This window comes from Pavona decussata, unplaced genomic scaffold (assembly GCF_977016875.1).
Source record: "Pavona decussata unplaced genomic scaffold, jaPavDecu1.1 SCAFFOLD_85, whole genome shotgun sequence".
Taxonomy (NCBI): Eukaryota; Metazoa; Cnidaria; class Anthozoa; order Scleractinia; family Agariciidae; genus Pavona; species Pavona decussata.
In genome coordinates, this window is record NW_028145503.1 from 472,848 (window position 1) to 489,421 (window position 16,574).

The following is a 16,574-nucleotide window of genomic DNA, read 5'->3' on the forward strand; positions in this document are numbered from 1 at the left end:
TTCAGTTTATTATATATTTTTTTTCTCAAAAAATAAACGCGTTGCGGCGTTTCGAACATCAAGCAGAGAAATGAAATTGAAAATTGATGAAGAGGGTCGCGTTACTTCGGGACTATTTAGCTGTTTGGTGGGAGATTCTTGTCATTCTACGTCGGTCAGTCGTCTTGTTTGCTTGCTTTTGTTTTGTTGTTGTTGTTGTTGTTGTTTATTTTTATTATCATTTTTTTTTTGCTAAAGTTTTGTTTAAAGTAAGTTTTCGAGTGCAATTTTGTCAGCATATTTTTTGCACCCTTTCCTAGGGGTCCGTAATACGTTTCCACATATTTTTTGGCTACTTCTAAAGGGTGGTTTTTACGCGTGGCACAATTCTTCTTTTGAGCCACTACATGTATTTTATGTTACAACAGGTTAATTCTTCAGATGGCTGGCTGACTCAGTACATCCCACAAAACAAACTGTTCACATTGAATGTCTCATGATAGTGAAGTCGGAATTTAAAATAATGTTTAAAACACGAGCAGCAGTGTTCTATCGGGTTTTTTAAAACCATGAGGCGTAGCCGAGTTGTTTTAGACCCAATAAAACACGTGCTGTGATTTCTTTGAACGCTTCAAAAACATTCCTGTCAAAGCGTGTGTCAAGAGAGTTCATAACAATGATGCTTTGTGAACGTTGGAAATTAGCATACGTGAAAAACATTAAACATCGTATACTAATAAGGAGGAGCTTTAATCGGGTTTTAAAACCACTGCACGTGAAGTTTTATCGACCATTTGATAGGTCAATGGGCTTATGAATTATTAATGAGATTTGGAATATAAATTATTGTTCAGGTCAAATTCTTGTCATTTCTTTGCTTGATAATGATATTGCAAACATCGCAACGCGTTAATTTTTACATCTTTACTTTCAGTACATTACTGGAAGTCTCGTTATACGATCCCTAAAAATTAAATGCGATGTGAAACCCCCTTCTTTATTCTCCGGTGTATTGTGGAGTTCTTTTCTCTCTGAATGCTCGGAGTCCTTCTAATCTGTCCTTGGTGGGTATAACCTGTTGAACGACATTTTATAGCGTTAAACATCAGAACTACATTGATCTGTACGTCCCCAGCCACAGTTTCTTGAGTTTAACACTCCTTTCCATCTCTCAAACTGACCTTGGACATTCACTTAAAATTACATGGTGTGAAACCTGATTTTGAACTTAAGAGGAAAAAACGGAAAAAAACAGAAAAAAAAAAAAAAAAAAACAATGGTGTAAGTCTCGAACCCGAGTCGTTTGCTTCATTTCTCTTATCCATAACCACTACACCAACGAGGACTAGCTACTGGGGATTGTACTGAGGAACGTATTTAGAGTTACCCATCACAATAAACAAAAACTAACCGTTTTCGAATCAGTGCTTAACCCCAAATACTGTAGATCGGTACTAAGCCCTAATCGATGTTTCTGGCCTAGCTGGAGCTCTATTCACTCAGTTGCCTAATAAATGGGCTTCTGTTCCCGTGTACATGTACATCATTACTATGACGATAAGGAATACGACAGTGTGTAATCATCATAAGGTATCCAAGGTCAGTTTGAGATATGGAAACAAGTGTTAACGCGGTGAGCATGGAGTTGTGGGGCTGTTTCAGGCATTTTGTGTTTCATTCAAGGTTCTTGGAAATGAAATATATGAAATTCATATATTGTTACTGTGGATTAAACAATTAACTTGCGAAGTTGCGAAAAGAAAGCCTGAAAAAAATTCAGGCTTGAACGGGATTCGAACCCATGACCTCTGCGATGCCGGTGCAGTGCTCTCCTGAACTGAGCTATCAAGCCAACAGGCCATTTCCGAGTTACCGTAAACCTCATTATAAAAGCGAGGCTAAGTGCAAAGCTTTTCTTATGAAAATTAGTTTTGTTTGCATATGAATGAAAACTAATTTTCATAATAAAAACTTTGCACTTAGCCTCGCTTTCATAATGAGGTTTACGGCAACTCGGAAATGGCCTACTGGGAGCTGGTCACTTTGTGAATTTGCAGTATACCCTTAGAAAGAAACAATTTTTCGTGCAAGTCGCAACGCAACGTCGTTGCGAGACAACTTGTGGGCATATCCTTTACGGAAACACTAAAAAAATTGCGTTGCAAGTTGTAGGGAAGTACAATAGCCTTCTTCTTTTCGCAAGGTTGCAAGATAGGTTGCCGTGTTTTTAAACATGTTCTCTGCAATGATCTCCTGTAACAGTGACTTGCGATCCTCGCTCCTGTTTTCCTTCTCTTTTCACGACAAGCGATGGAGCGTGGAAATGATTCAATATTCCTCTAATACCGGCTCTGTTTAAAGCCCTATCTTGCTTCCTATCAAAGTTATGTCAGACTTTAAACATAGTGCGAGTTCCCTGCGATGCAGGATTGGAATCCTACTGAAAAAATGGGTTCAAATAGTGTTACTTCACCACCTAGAATCTCACGGGTTACCTACAAGCAGGCTTGCTTAAGTGGTTGGTTACTTGCAATTTATCAGGCCCTCGTGAAGATACTCGCGTGAGTAAAGGTGCTCTTGTAAACACGAGGCAATTAGAACGCAACGGTTACGAGACCACTGCGAGTCAGGTTATTGAAGACACGTTACAAGCTGCAAGGTATCTCGGAACGTTTCAAAAGGTAGAAGAATCTACCTTTCTAGCAATTTACAACGATGGTTGCGAAGGAGTGTAAGTAGCGCAAGTTCGTCCGCAACAATTCAGTTCAACAGCGTTGCCTCGCAAGGTGCAGGAAAAATCGACTCGTGTCACTGCAGCACCGTATCGCAATAAGTGAGCCTCTTCACAGAATGACTTACAGAGATAGGATTTACCCTCCCCTCCCCTACTGTTCAAAACACAAACCTGTGCATAACAACCTTCCTCGAATGACATGGCAGAATTAAGGTCAACCTGAAAAAGAAAGCAAAAGGCCAAAGAATGGATAACTTTTCAATTCTGAGTCTTTTTTTTTTTTTTTTTCACCTCCTATATATTCTCGTTTTCATTTTACCTTATTTTACCTGATAATGACGTGGAGTAGCGTCGTAACGTCTACTTTTTTACTTTTTTAATTAGAATAGTATACGGTTATTTTGTTATTCTCATAGGACCATTAAATATTTCTGTATTTTTTTTTTTTACCCAAATATTCCGATAATAACCCCTGGGCTTATATTCGCCCAAAAAACCTTGTAGAGCTTATTTTTGGGGAGCTTACTAGTGCATCTCACAAGTGAAAAGAGGAATTTCCCATCGCATATTCGAAACGTTTTTCAGAGCCATACCTGCATGCCTCTATTAATTGCTAATTTGGCCATCCTGACCGCCACAGGCCCTCTGGGAAGAATTTCCTCAGCCAGTTTGAGCGCCCTTTGATAGGCTGCGTCTCCATTCTCATTTTGAACAACAGCGTAATCTGCTAAACCTATTTCGGCAGCTTCTGTTCCACTGATCATTGTTCCGGTAAAAATCATCTCCTTGGCTTTGGATACACCAACCAGTCTTGGCAAGCGCTGTGTTCCCCCTTTAAAATGGAAGGTAAAGCAAGCTTAGAGATACAAAGAATGGCAACTAAATACTAAGGTAAAGGATTCCGGTTGCATCCTGTGCTCAGGACACGTTCACAGGACAGCAATATCCTCAGCCTCGTCTTCGACTGTCCATGTGAACCTCTAACAATTGCTATTGGGATTTAACGGCGATTTGATTGCAATTTTGTTGTGACGAGAATAAAGCGCTTGCGATGTCGGCAAAAAGCTAAGGCTTCAATGATCATAAATGCTGGCCAGCCCCACCACCCCCACCCCCCACCCCCCTGGTCCAAGGAAACTTTGTCGAGCGTCAGTGCCTCCATCGAATACGCTCTTCTCTCATCTGTCACCGCGACAAAATCAGTCGAAATCAAAGTTGAGCCGTCCCTATAAAATCACAAAGAAAATCGCCGTTTATTACAACATTCGATTTGCAATCACACATTATAATAATCGGCGAAAATATTGCCGCTAAAGATATTTAATTGCATAAAAAAATCTTCTAAATGTAAATAGCCCTTTAGTGTTTAAAATAGCCTTTTCTATTCAGGTGATATTCTATCTTCTCACCTGCTCCAGGAATGATGGCCAAACGTGTTTCCGTCAGCCCCACTTTTGCATTGTCCGCTGCAATCCTAAAGTCACACGACAATGCCATTTCTAGCCCCCCACCCAGGGCGTGGCCGTCCAGTGCAGCAATAGTAGGCATGGGTAGGTTGTTCAGTTCCATTATTGCTGCCCGAGCTCTGGATACAAATGGACCGACCTCATGCTCTGGCATTTTGGCTCTTTCTTTGAGATCAGCACCAGCACAAAATATTCCTAAAAAACACAAAAACGGTAGAAATGGAATGAAATTATTTTGAGTGCCAAAGCGATGACTTCTGTTCTCATAATTCCGTAAGCTGCTAGCCCTGTGGAGGAAATTTAGCTCGGTGGGATTTAAACCCACAATCTCTGAATTAGATCACCAGCGCCCCAATGCCGTAATTTTCACGACCATCTCCCTGCTGATCTCAGAGTTAAGTTGGTTAGAGCGCTGGTGATTTAATGCAGAGGTCGTGGGTTCAAATCCTGCCGATGTCAAAGATTTTTCTTTGCCACTCAAACCAAATTTCCCTCACAGGGCAAACAAACGTGGTCCTCACTTAAGCACTCAAAAATACAGTGTAATTTCGTTCTATTTCTATCGCATTACATGGGTGCTACGTGGCTCACACACAGACGAAAACGGTATCAGTTGGTTTGCTGGGCTTTCCTTTGAGACTGGAGGCTGGACGTATTATTTGGTTGTTTGCCGTGTAAGGCTCTGTGCTTTACACAGAAAGGATTGATCAAACATTATACTAAGAGGTGGAAATTTGTCATTGATATTCAAACTGTTCTAAATAAGTTCCAGTTCAGCGTAGAGATTGATTATCACGTAAGAACTATCACGATAGTTCTGTATTCATTGTTCGATCTTAACAAGGCTGAAAATGTCAAGAATTAGCTGATAAGTTTTTTGTTCCTTCTACCAATTTAATTTGCTAGCTGAGCTTATTAAGAAAAAGTCATGGGCTAATTCTTTGAATTAAATTTTTAACGAATAACCACTGTACACCGAACTACAGTAACTGTTATTCTTATGAGACAACGAATCTGCTTGCCAAATTAGAATTATAATTTGGATTTCCGCACAGCCAAATTTCCACTTAGCATAGTTTTTGATGGAGCCCCTCAATAGGCCATTTTACAGTTGGGTGCTTAGTGACCTGGCCTTGGAGTGGAAGCGAGGCTGAGGGTGACCTTGTTTTGATACAGACCTCAGTGCTTTTTCATAGTTAGCATAAGAATAGCGTGATCTACATATGAAAAGCAGTGAGGTTTGTATCAAAACAAGGTCACCCACAGCCTCGCTTACAATCCAAGGCCAGGTCACTAAGCACCCAACTGTAAAATGGGCCATTATCTCTTGAAATAATTATACATTGCCACCTAATTTGTTTTTTCTCTCTAACTGTCAAATCTTTCATTTTTCTAAGAATTTTCAAATCCAGGGAATGTGGTTTTGATAAATGGTCACTCAATTTACCAGTATGCATTGCTCTATAACAAAATCAATTAAAGCAAAGATGAATTTAATATCTAAAAGAAGTTGTCAAAGTCTTTCAAAAGATGAACAAATTAATGATAACATACCCCGTGCATCACTCTTGAAAATAACAGTACGAACATTCTTGTCAAACTTCACACAGGTGAGAGCTTCAGTGAACTAAGTACATGTAAGCAAAGATGCAATTAGATTAATTTAAAAAACAAAAACATTAAATCTACTTGTTTCTATGGGGTACAGAAAACACTAGTTTTTGTTATAGGAATTTTTGTTTGAGAATGAAGAGATCATAACACAAAGAATTTTAAGAAAAAACTATTTTCTATAAAAGAGGCTGTGGAAAACAAATTAAAAATAATCTTTAGAGCAGTTTCCAATTGAGAATCGTAAAACCAAAACCAACGTAATTACTCTAGCCAATCACAACATGTGTAAACAACACAATGAGCCAATCAGAATTTGAAGCAAATACATGTAACTGGCGCCAAGTGCGGGAAAACACATGCGACAAAAACACGATTGGTTTTGGTTTTGTTTCCCATTGGTTGAGAAAGTGGCGTAATTTACCAATCATGAGACAATTTATCAGTCAATCCTGAAGAGTAATAACTTACAATTTCGACACATTTTCATGACCTCCATAAGTCAAAGTGGAAACTTTGGCAGTTTGAAAATGTCTAGCATAATAATATTATGGTAGACGATAAAATAATAGTACATGTAGTCAATAAAATTTAACTTTCCAAGCCCCAATAGCAACTCCTTATAATAGCACTATTTCTTCAAACAAAAGGGCTACAAGAATAAACCAGGAGTCCCAAGATCACAATCCCATTGAGTGGCAGACACCCATACAGGTCTAGTGAGGAAGTACTATCCCCCTCCCTGGAGAGGGGGGAAGGGGTACCTGGGGGGATGATCACCGAAGGAAAGACATCTAAGTGATGTTCAAAAACGTCCTCTCCCAACTTGTACCATACTGTAAATGTGCCGATAAATTCAAAACTTCAATATCCACCCCGGGTATACTTAAAATTTTGAAAAAAAGCCATTCAAATGCCTTACCCTAGCGTCAAATTTGATGCTCAAATGTTCTGATTTGGGTTATACACGATTGTTAGAAACTGATTCATTTGCATTCACTCAAATTGTTAAAATTTAGTTTTCTCTCTCACTCTGGAACAAAGTTTGTGGATACAAGTTTTGGTGAACCAATCGCTCCCAAAAGTGACATCCCCCCCCCCGCTCCCCCTCTTGAACTTGTCCATAGATTAGAAAGCACGTGTATTTCGCCAGACAAAAAGAAAGGTGTCAAGTTGACTCTTCAGGTTCAAATTCCCCACCCCACCCAGGTAAAGTTTAAATAGCCCACATCTGGAAGGCACAAGTTTGCATCAAATGCCCTACTCCCTGGGCATCGAAAATGGTCAAATGCCCTGGGTATGCCCATGGATGAGGGGTGGAGAGGGGGAGAGGGGAGATGAAGGGCAGTGAAGAGAATACACATGCTGATACTGAGGCATACAGGGTGAAACTCAAGAGTCTCCCGGCCCATGACTGAAAATTAGCTGTCTATGAATCACTATCAAATCTGCAGCCATTCTTACCATTTTTAGAAAATTTTTGCTCATTGCATTCTTTGCCTCTGGTCTGTTCATCACAAAGAGGGCGACACCTGCAAAAAATATAAAATATAATGCATTTATACAATGAACAGCGTAAAACTCGCATTTTGATTGGTGTAGTGGAGTTTGTGATTAGAGTATAGCCCTGGTGAAAATCTTTCAAGGATCTTTAAGGATCCTTAAAGATCTGCATGAGGATCTTTATGAGGATCTTAATAAAGATCTTCAAGGATCTTTGAAAATATCCTCAAGGATCCTTCATTTTCTTGCCAAGATCCTCAAGGATCTTTAAGGATCCTCTAAGGATCTTCAAAGATCCTCAAGGATCTTTAAGGATCCTCTAAGGATCTTCAAAGATCCATAAAGATCTTTCAAAGATCTTTCAAAGATCCTCAAGAATCTTTAAGGATCCTCCCAAGATCTTGCAAAGATCCTCGTGGATCTTTTAGGGTCCTCCCAAGATCTTGCAAAGATCCTCAAGGATCTTCGAGGATCCTCCCAAGATCTTTCAAAGATCCTCAAGAATCTTTGAAGATCCTTAGAGGGTCCTTAAAGATCCTTGAGGATCTTTGAAGATCCTTAGAGGATCCTTAAAGATCCTTGAGGATCTTGGCAAGAAAATGAAGGATCCTTGAGGATCTTTTCAAAGATCCTTGAAGATCTTTATTAAGATCCTCATGCAGATCCTCCCAAGATCTTGCAAAGATCCTCAAGAATCTTCAAGGATCCTGCTAAGATCTTGCAAAGACCCTCATTAAGTATCCTTCAATAATCTTATCAAGATTCTTAATAAGAAATAAGAATTTTACAAGAACCTTACAAGATCTTGTCAAAAGATTCGTATATCTTGTACGATTAAAAGATTCTTATTCTTATTCAGCTCTTACAAGATCTCGCAAGATTCTTACAAAGATCTTACAAGATCTTATAAGATTCCTACCAAAATCTTGAAAGAATTTAATATAAGATTCTTACCAAGATCTTGCAAGGTCTTATAAGTTTCTTACCAAGATTTTGAAATTGTCACGATCTTACCAAAATGGGCCAAGATTTGATTTTGTTTTCCAAGCAAGCTGCAAAATAGGAAAAAAAAACCCTGGAGTGTATATGTTTTTTATATTCTTTGGATTGCCCTGACATTTCTGGCAATGACATACAATGGTTCACTCAAATAACCTAGAATCATGTGTTCCTGAGAGTTTGATCACAGCTTGCTTAAAATGCAAAACCTACACATACCTGGATATGCTTCTAGCACTTTAATTCAAAGGCTGAGGTAATTATAAGTGTGATAACCTTTTATTGATAAATCTTAGCTATTCATGTGAAATAAATTTATCACAACAATCTTCAAAGTTAACATGGAAACTTTCATCTACAATGCCATTACGGCTTTTTTGCAAGGCATAAGATTGTATTCAAGTTCTTGTGATGCATGCTCACAAGATCAACAGCACTATTCTAATAATATTGTAATTCACAAAAACAAATGTTCCCCAGACTAGGACAAAGTTCTACATGTAACTTTTTCTTTCACTTGCATCAATTAATGAAGCACTTATAATAATCTATTTGACTTAATGAACCTGGCAGCTTTAAACCTTTCTAAACAATCCTGAGACTTATTATTTGCCAGTATTATTTTCCCAAGAAAGAAGCAACCTAACAGAGTGCACATATGAATAAGAGCTTGGTTTCCACTGGTACAATAATGTTCTTTAGTGTTAGTGTAAAATAAAACATAACAAAAAAAGCCAATAAGTCCTTCCAGTTGCATGTTAAAAGCAAGAAAACATGAAAGCTTGAAATTATCCTGTATGGCCCCTGTGGAGAAAAAAAGAAAAATAATTAAAACCAAAAATAAAAACCAAGATATAATTTTTTGATGCTATTTCCCTTGCTAAAAAAGCTACATGTACATATGTACCAATATTAGAACAATAATAATTTATTAACTAAGGTTAGTGTACGCCCCCATTGGTCAAGTCACCATCTACTATTTGCCTCTGAGCAAATGCTGACAGCAGCTTACTATTGGCATCAAAATGTTGAAACACTGTTTGTTAGAAGTGTCTCCCTCCCTCCTCCTCCTAAGTAAAGTCCAATGAAAGCAATGACGATGTGCACGCCAATTTGCTCAAACAACATTGACCCAAAGGAAAGGGGAGTAGCGTTTCAACAGCTATTGCGAGTTGTTGCAGACTTTCCACTCAGGCCAGTGGGCCAGTAATTTATACTGTTTGGGAGCAGAGTCTTTCAACTTTTCAGTGAAAAGAATGGCACTAACATACAAGAGATACTCAGTGAAGCAACTAAAAACAATTGTTTTTCAAATGTTGGAGATGGAATGTACATGTAGCTGGATTAAGCCACAACCCACTGAAGAGCAGGATTACATCATCATTGTGTGAACTGAAAATTAAGATTGCTGTCTCTTAAACAGCTTTAAAGTGACACATGAATGCCACTTTTCAGTTTATGTTTTGAGAGTTTCTCAGAGCCAATTAAAAATTCCAGAGTGTAGGCTGAACCATTTACAATGTGTGAAATATTACCATTCTTAATGCAGCTTTGACATGTTCATTAAAGCCTATTATAAGAAAAAATGATTGCATTGATCAAAACAATAAAGGATTGTTACTTAGTGTTCCCTTTATATTGCTTGCTGTTTTCAACTATGAAATCAAGAACTGATCAAATACTGCCATTATGCAAGTTACATGTACAAACTTTTATTTAGTATTATTGTTGCCGAGTAGAAGTAGCAGAAGTCATGATTCTCAACAAAATTAAATCAGTCAAAATAGACTCCAACTATCATAATTACAAGTGACTTTATTGAGCAGGATTTGGTGACTTGACTCTGAAGCTGCAGTCTTGAGTCTGACAACCTTGACAACAAAATGGAGACAGGATCGAGATGAAAATCTACCGTCAAACAGAAAATTGTGCACTTTTAATCAGTTCTTTTGAGTGATCACAGTGACCACTAAGCTGCCTTTAACTTTTTAGACAATGTTACAGTGAGCTTCTCAACAGTAACAATTTTGTTAGTTGCTGACTTCAGTCGTACCCTAGCCTGAGTATCAGGCCTTCCTAAGGGGAGGGGGGAAGGGGAGGGGGAGGGGGAGGGGAAGTGGAGAAGAGGAAAGGAAGGCCTGACACAAAACCTTTCAGAAATTTGTGTCGAACGTCCGAATTTTGGACGTTGGCGCTGATTGGACGAAACACAAAAGGTTACGTCACACCCCCGGAAACAAAAATTATCATGATAGACTAAACAATGCAACTGTCGCATGTTTTGTATTTTGATATCAAAGGTCATTTCTGTCATTTCTGGGTTACGAGTGCTGCGTTTATCGCCTGTTGAGCAACCATCGTTCTTATACCCGTTGAGGCATTTTATTTGGGTTTGGTACGTTTGGCTTGTTTCAGTGCGTCCGGTGACAGTACAGCCTCTCTAGTTAGGATTTGAACTGTTTTTAAATAATCTTTATCTGGCCGCCTATTTGTTTTCGTAGCTGAGATCTTGTGTTTCTTATCACGGCTATTTGTCTTTTGATTAGTTACGGCTGCGCTTTTGTCATCACTTCTTGCCATCCTAAACTGTGAGATTTGTATTTTCCTCCTGTAATGAAGCTGTATTTAGTCGCGAATTCTGCTCAGTGGTGCTCAACAGAAAATATTTTGTTTGGAGAGTCTTTTGCAATGGAGCTGTCTGTGTAACTTCAATTCATATCTCTCACAGCGGTCATCGCTGACATGACAGTTGCATGACTGGAAGTTATTTGGATTGGCTACTATTTACGGCGAAGCGTCATGCTCATCGAGGGGGTGGAATACTCGTCTCAATGCCTTTGTGTCAGGCTTTTCTTCCCTTTTCCCCTTCCTCTCTTCCCCCTCTCCCCCCCCCTCCCGAAAAGCCTGATACTCAGGCTAGTCGTACCCTCCATGCACGAAGATCATAAACTAATCTTCACGCCAAATCAAGATCTATGACTCAAGTCTTCAGCTTATACCAACTCTGTCATGATATTAACGTGGCTACAAATGACTCCGTAAAAACGTTTGCAAAGGCTTCATATAAAAACTAAATAGGGAATGACCACCTCAATAATCTTCAAGAAGCACATACGCATGCACGTTGTCTATAATTCGCTTGGACGATCACACATTTTTATGCAGTCTTTCACAAAATAATTGGTGTCGAAACTTACCTCTTTCTAAAAAGTGGTTGTTTGCTACTTGAAGCCATCATTTTTCTAGCTTAGCAGAGGCAAAATCCAGAGGAAATGTGTGCTGTATAGATTTGAATCGCGCCTGAAATCGCCCTGAAATCTAATATGAAACGGTCTTTCTCCGAGCCTGCAGTGGCATAACTGCTGACCAAATTGGTGCCCAGTCTTCGCAGTCTGAATGAAATCCAAGATGGCTGCCGGTGTTGCTGTGATTCCACGTTTTTCCACGTTTTCTTGCTCATTTTAAAAGCTAACATTATGCATGGAAGTCGAAGGGATTATGATTCAAAGCATTTTTGTTCTTTTTGGCATGAAATGGAGTTGAGATTCATCAAAGGTTTGTAAGTAATAGTGTTTTCACAAGTGAGTTTCAGTGTAGGACCGTGCATTTAGTTTTTTTTATGCAAATACAATCTGTAAACTGCACACTGTAAGTCTTAACAGTCATATTTTTTAAGCCTTTGTTTAGAAACACACATGTCTACATTGCGTTTATCAACTTAGAACACTGAAGGAAACAGTATTAAGATGTCACAACAAACAACTCAATTTTATTGTTAATAACAATACAAGTAAAGAGATAATCACAGTCAGTGTAAGAGTATTGCGGGCATGTTTATTTATTCTTAGATTCTGTCAAGATTCTTGTATGATATTATGAGATCTTAATAAAGAATTGAACCAAAGAAGAAGTTTTTGTTTTTTTTTTTCAAGATCTTCATTAGAACTGTTTTTTAAAACTGTCATTCTTAATTTATGCTAAGATGTTACCAAGATAATAATTGTAAGGTGGTAAGACCTTAATCAGAATGGTTGTAAGATCACGGTACAAATTTTGATTAAGATCTTATTAAAAAAAACATTAAAAAAATTTCCTTTTTAATTTTCTTTTTCTAAAGTAATTATTTTCCTATGGATGCCTTGCATCTTTGTCATGTTAGTCCTGTATTTAAGCACTACCAACATGATTAAATAAGCATGTGTTCCATGGGAAGGGGAACTGTAATAATTGATGAAATCAGGGCTGTCATTAAGGGCCCTATCCCATAACACCTATTAGGCCTGAATTCCCTTGAAAGAACCTTGATGTTACAGCTGATCTTGATGGTTGAAGGATCATTTTAGTCAGAAATTAACAAGATTGTTACAGGTAAGGAGCTTAATGCCACATGCTAACAACTTAATGACAGCCCTGATAATTAGATTCAATATACGTGTACCATGTAATGGTAACAGGTTAATCTTTCCAGACTGTGTGGAACTCAAGGTTAACTTTGAAACTCTTCACAGGTTACCTTTTGGTTAACATCTGAAATCTTAATTTGATGGCTTTCATGTCAGTGCCAAGTGTGCTCAATGCAATTAAAAAAAAAAAACAATGAGGCAATTTCATTGGTTAGGATGGGCTTAATTAAGAGTGATTGTGCAATTTTCATGTATGACAGACCACCAGTGAAACAGTCGTGTGACTCTGAAATGCACTATGAGATTCTGATGTAGGATTTGTATCATACCAGCTCAATTATGAAATTGAATATGACTTCTTTTATTGCTTTTCACTACATCTTTGTCTTCTTCATTAAATTCACTTAGTTCTGTAGTTAATCTTCAGGTTATTAATTTATAATTTGATCAATCAGCTGACTGAAAGCTTGACTTGTAAAGTGCAATCATCGTAATGTATACCATGTTATTGACTTTTGTGTTCGGTTTTCGCAAGTTTTGTCTTTTGCACGGCAACATGGTGTTCAATAAATCATTATTGAGCCCTTCACAATGTGTGACTAATTTTCTTGGCTGAAACTTGCTACCGTTTCAAATCCTTACAGGGATCTATTTAAGATCTTTAAGCGACATCCAATTTAAAAATTATCAAGGATCCTGATGGATCATGGGAAAGATCTTTGAAAGATGTTTAATAGATTCTTCAAAGATCCTCATGAAATCCTTGAGGATCCTGATAAATTATGGCAACAATCCTTTAAGATTTTTTAAAGATACATGTTGAATCTTCGAGGATTCTAGCAAAGATCTTTCTAAGATTCTTCAAAGATCCTCATTAAATCCTTGAGGATCCTGGCAAAGACCTTTGCAAGATCTTCACAAGGATCTTTTAAAGATTCTTCAAAGATCCTCATTAAATCCTCAAGGATCTGGGCAAAGATCTTTTAAAGATCTTTACAAGGATCTTTCTAAGATTCTTAAAAGATCCTCATTAAATCCTCAAGGATCCTGGCAAAGATCCTTACAAGATCTTTACAAGGATCTTTTTAAGGTTCTTCAAAGATCCTCATTAAATCCTCGAGGATCCTGGCAAAGATCTTTGCAAGATCTTTACAAGGATCTTTTAAGGATTCTTTAAAGATCTTCATTTAATCCTTGAGGATCTTCAAGGATCCTTGCAAAGATCTTTGCAGGAATCTTTACAAGGATCTTTGTAAGATCCTTGCAAGATCCTTATTGATTCTCTAAGGATCTTTGTAGACATTGTTCAAGATCTTGCAGATACAGGATCTTCAAAGATCTTTGGAGGATCCTCAAAGATCCTGTAAGGATCCTTTGAGGATCTTTGTCTTTGAGGATCTTTAGCAGGTCTTTGAAGATCTTCAAAGATCCTTGAAGATCCTGTGAGGTTTTTCACCAGGGAGATGCACAAATGACGTCATCAAGTGGTGTGACCGGCGCACATGATCAGAGTCTAGGGTCCAGCCAGAGTGGCTACCGTCAACAAAGTTTTGCAAACTGTTTTTGCGAGTATTGGACAAACATAGGCAAATTTTCGCGGGAAAGAAAAACTGCCCGAAAAAAAATTGGAAAAAGACCATTGAGAGTGATCTTAACCAGGATAAAAAAGCTAGAACTCTGTCGTGAAAAGGAAGGAAATATTTGCCGAAATACATGTCGCCGATAGAAATCCTGTAATGGCAAGTAATCAATAATTATTACAAATCAACTTACATGCTGTAATATTTTGGCTCAGGATTTCCTTCTGGAATAAAGTTTAGTTTTTAAAATATTGTTAGTGAAATTCTTTCGGATTACACTCTAATTTAGAGGATCACAATTGCATGTATTTAGCACAGGGGGCCCACACAAACTATGTGACCGTGTGTATTTTGAATTTATAGAGGCAATGTATGAGAATATCGAAAATCCTCGTATTATCGTACTAGATTGCGATAGATATTCTCATTTAACATCAAAATAAACGTATTTTTACTGTAAATGTTGTGTGTTGTCGTTCCTGAGGTTGAAGACAGCGAATTTAGCCATTTGAAGGGTTCGGCGTTGAACGTTCACTCGAGCGTAATAGAAGAGAGACAAGGGAGGAATCCTTGTTTTGAAAGGGTTCCAGCGCCGGAGCGATTTTTCCCCCAAAAAACGCATCGCTCCGATTTCAAACTTCACAGCATAAAGGTCTAAAGATTTTCGATTCTTCTCGTACCTTCCAATCGAAAATCCATCCAAACGGCCCGGAGCTAGTCCTCGAAGAAAATCAAAATCCCACAGTATTCGAGCGACTGGAATGCGTAGCAAAATTTATACGTGCCAGCCCTCGTACCAGCCACAAACTGTCCCGCCGATTGCCCCTTTCTGATTGGACGATTGTTAGACAATCGTCCAATCAGCGGCGCACGTATAAATTTTGCTACGCATTCCAGTCGCTCGAATACTGTGGGATTTTGATTTTCTTCGAGGACTAGCTCCGGGCCGTTTGGATGGATTTTCGATTGGAAGGTACGAGAAGAATCGAAAATCTTTCGACCTTTATGCTGTGAAGTTTGAAATCGGAGCGATGCGTTTTTTGGGGGAAAAATCGCTTCGGTGCTGGAACCCTTTCAAAACAAGGATTCCTCCCTTGTCTCTCTTCTATTACGCTCGAGTGAACGTTTAACGCCAAAAACTTCAAATGGCTAAAATTGCCGTCTTCAACCTCAGGAACGACAACACACAACATTTAAGGTAAAAATACGTTTATTTTGATGTTAAATGAGAATATCTATCGCAATCTAGTACGATAATACGAGGATTTTCGATATTCCCATACATTGCCTCTATAAATTCAAAATACAAACGGTCACATAGTTTGTGTGGGCCCCCAGTGGTGTAATTAGTAGTCTAAAACTGAGTTTGCTGGAGAGTTTTTTTCTCAGCTCAGGCAACGCGATGCTCGCTCACAAAATGTGTTGAAATATCTTGGTTATTGTATAAAACAAATAGATTCCATTTTGCTGTGGGTCTGTACTCTGATAACGCACAGAGGGCGTCAAAACGTGGTAAAAACATCAGTCACGCAACTCGCCTGCGGCTCGTAGCGTACTTCTTTGTTCTCACCACGTTTTGACGTCATCTGTGCGTTATCAGAGTACAGACGCACGGCAAAATGGAATCTATAAAAATAAATAATCCTGGTGGTTCTTAGTTTCACACCCCCTCCACACCCCTCCTCCACCCTCTCCTGGAAAACGTGCTGCGGCATTAAAAACACGAAACCAGAGTGGATGGACGGATTAACTGCTCCGGAGGTATAATACAGCTGCGATTTTCCCTTATGAGTTACCTGATTGCTATTGGTGCAATCCTATGACCTAAAAATTAAAAGATCTGCAAAATACTGTTCGTAAGCGTAATACAAGCTAATTAGGTTCATTGTACAAACCTTCATGTTTCCCATCAAGGTACCGCAAACTGAATTCTTCCGACGCTGATGGCGCACTTTCTGTGCTATAATAAAAGTAATTTAACGGCTGAAGTTTCCTAGAAGGAGAAGGCCGCTTCAAACAATGAATTAGAATGGAACTGCTGGTATTGCTTCGAAGGCCGATTCTGTTCATCATTGCCGCCATTTTGTTTTTGTCAACTCTTTACGTCGTGTATCCGTCAGCTTGTATCCTCTAGCGATTCTCAATGAGGAAAAGCCCGGTTTTGTCGGGACATTCGATTAAAGCCTGTGAACGTTTCAGAATATAAACTGAGTGTTTTATCATCATCAACAGCAGCATCATCATCATCATCATCATCATCATCATCATCATCATCATCATCATCATCATCATCACCATC

The 16,574-nt window shown here is 38.6% G+C and overlaps 1 protein-coding gene across 1 annotated transcript; it reads right to left on the reverse strand.

The window, feature by feature from the left end:
* Nucleotides 1-34: 34 nt before the first annotated feature.
* On the reverse strand, nucleotides 35-16,366 carry LOC146475137 (methylglutaconyl-CoA hydratase, mitochondrial-like). The gene is made up of 7 exons (XM_085116197.1): nucleotides 16,171-16,366; nucleotides 7,255-7,322; nucleotides 5,734-5,806; nucleotides 4,123-4,374; nucleotides 3,307-3,545; nucleotides 2,885-2,932; nucleotides 35-1,054 (listed from the first exon to the last, which is right to left on the reverse strand). The coding sequence occupies exons 1-7, from the start codon at nucleotides 16,355-16,357 to the stop codon at nucleotides 977-979; spliced, it is 945 nt and encodes a 314-aa protein (XP_084972323.1). The 5' UTR covers nucleotides 16,358-16,366; the 3' UTR covers nucleotides 35-976.
* Between the last annotated feature and the right edge of the window lie 208 nt (nucleotides 16,367-16,574).

What these genes read in the sequence shown, in the direction of transcription:
- LOC146475137 (XM_085116197.1), bottom strand. Translation starts at nt 16,357, where the DNA reads ATGGCGGCAATGATGAACAGAATCGGCCTTCGAAGCAATACCAGCAGT. An exon ending in CAATTAATAGAGGCATGCAG is followed by an intron (nt 2,933 to 3,306) that starts GTATGGCTCTGA and finishes TTTCTTTTTCAG; the next exon opens with GTTGACCTTAATTCTGCCAT. An exon ending in AGGAAGGTTGTTATGCACAG is followed by an intron (nt 1,055 to 2,884) that starts GTTTGTGTTTTG and finishes GTCGTTCAACAG; the next exon opens with GTTATACCCACCAAGGACAG.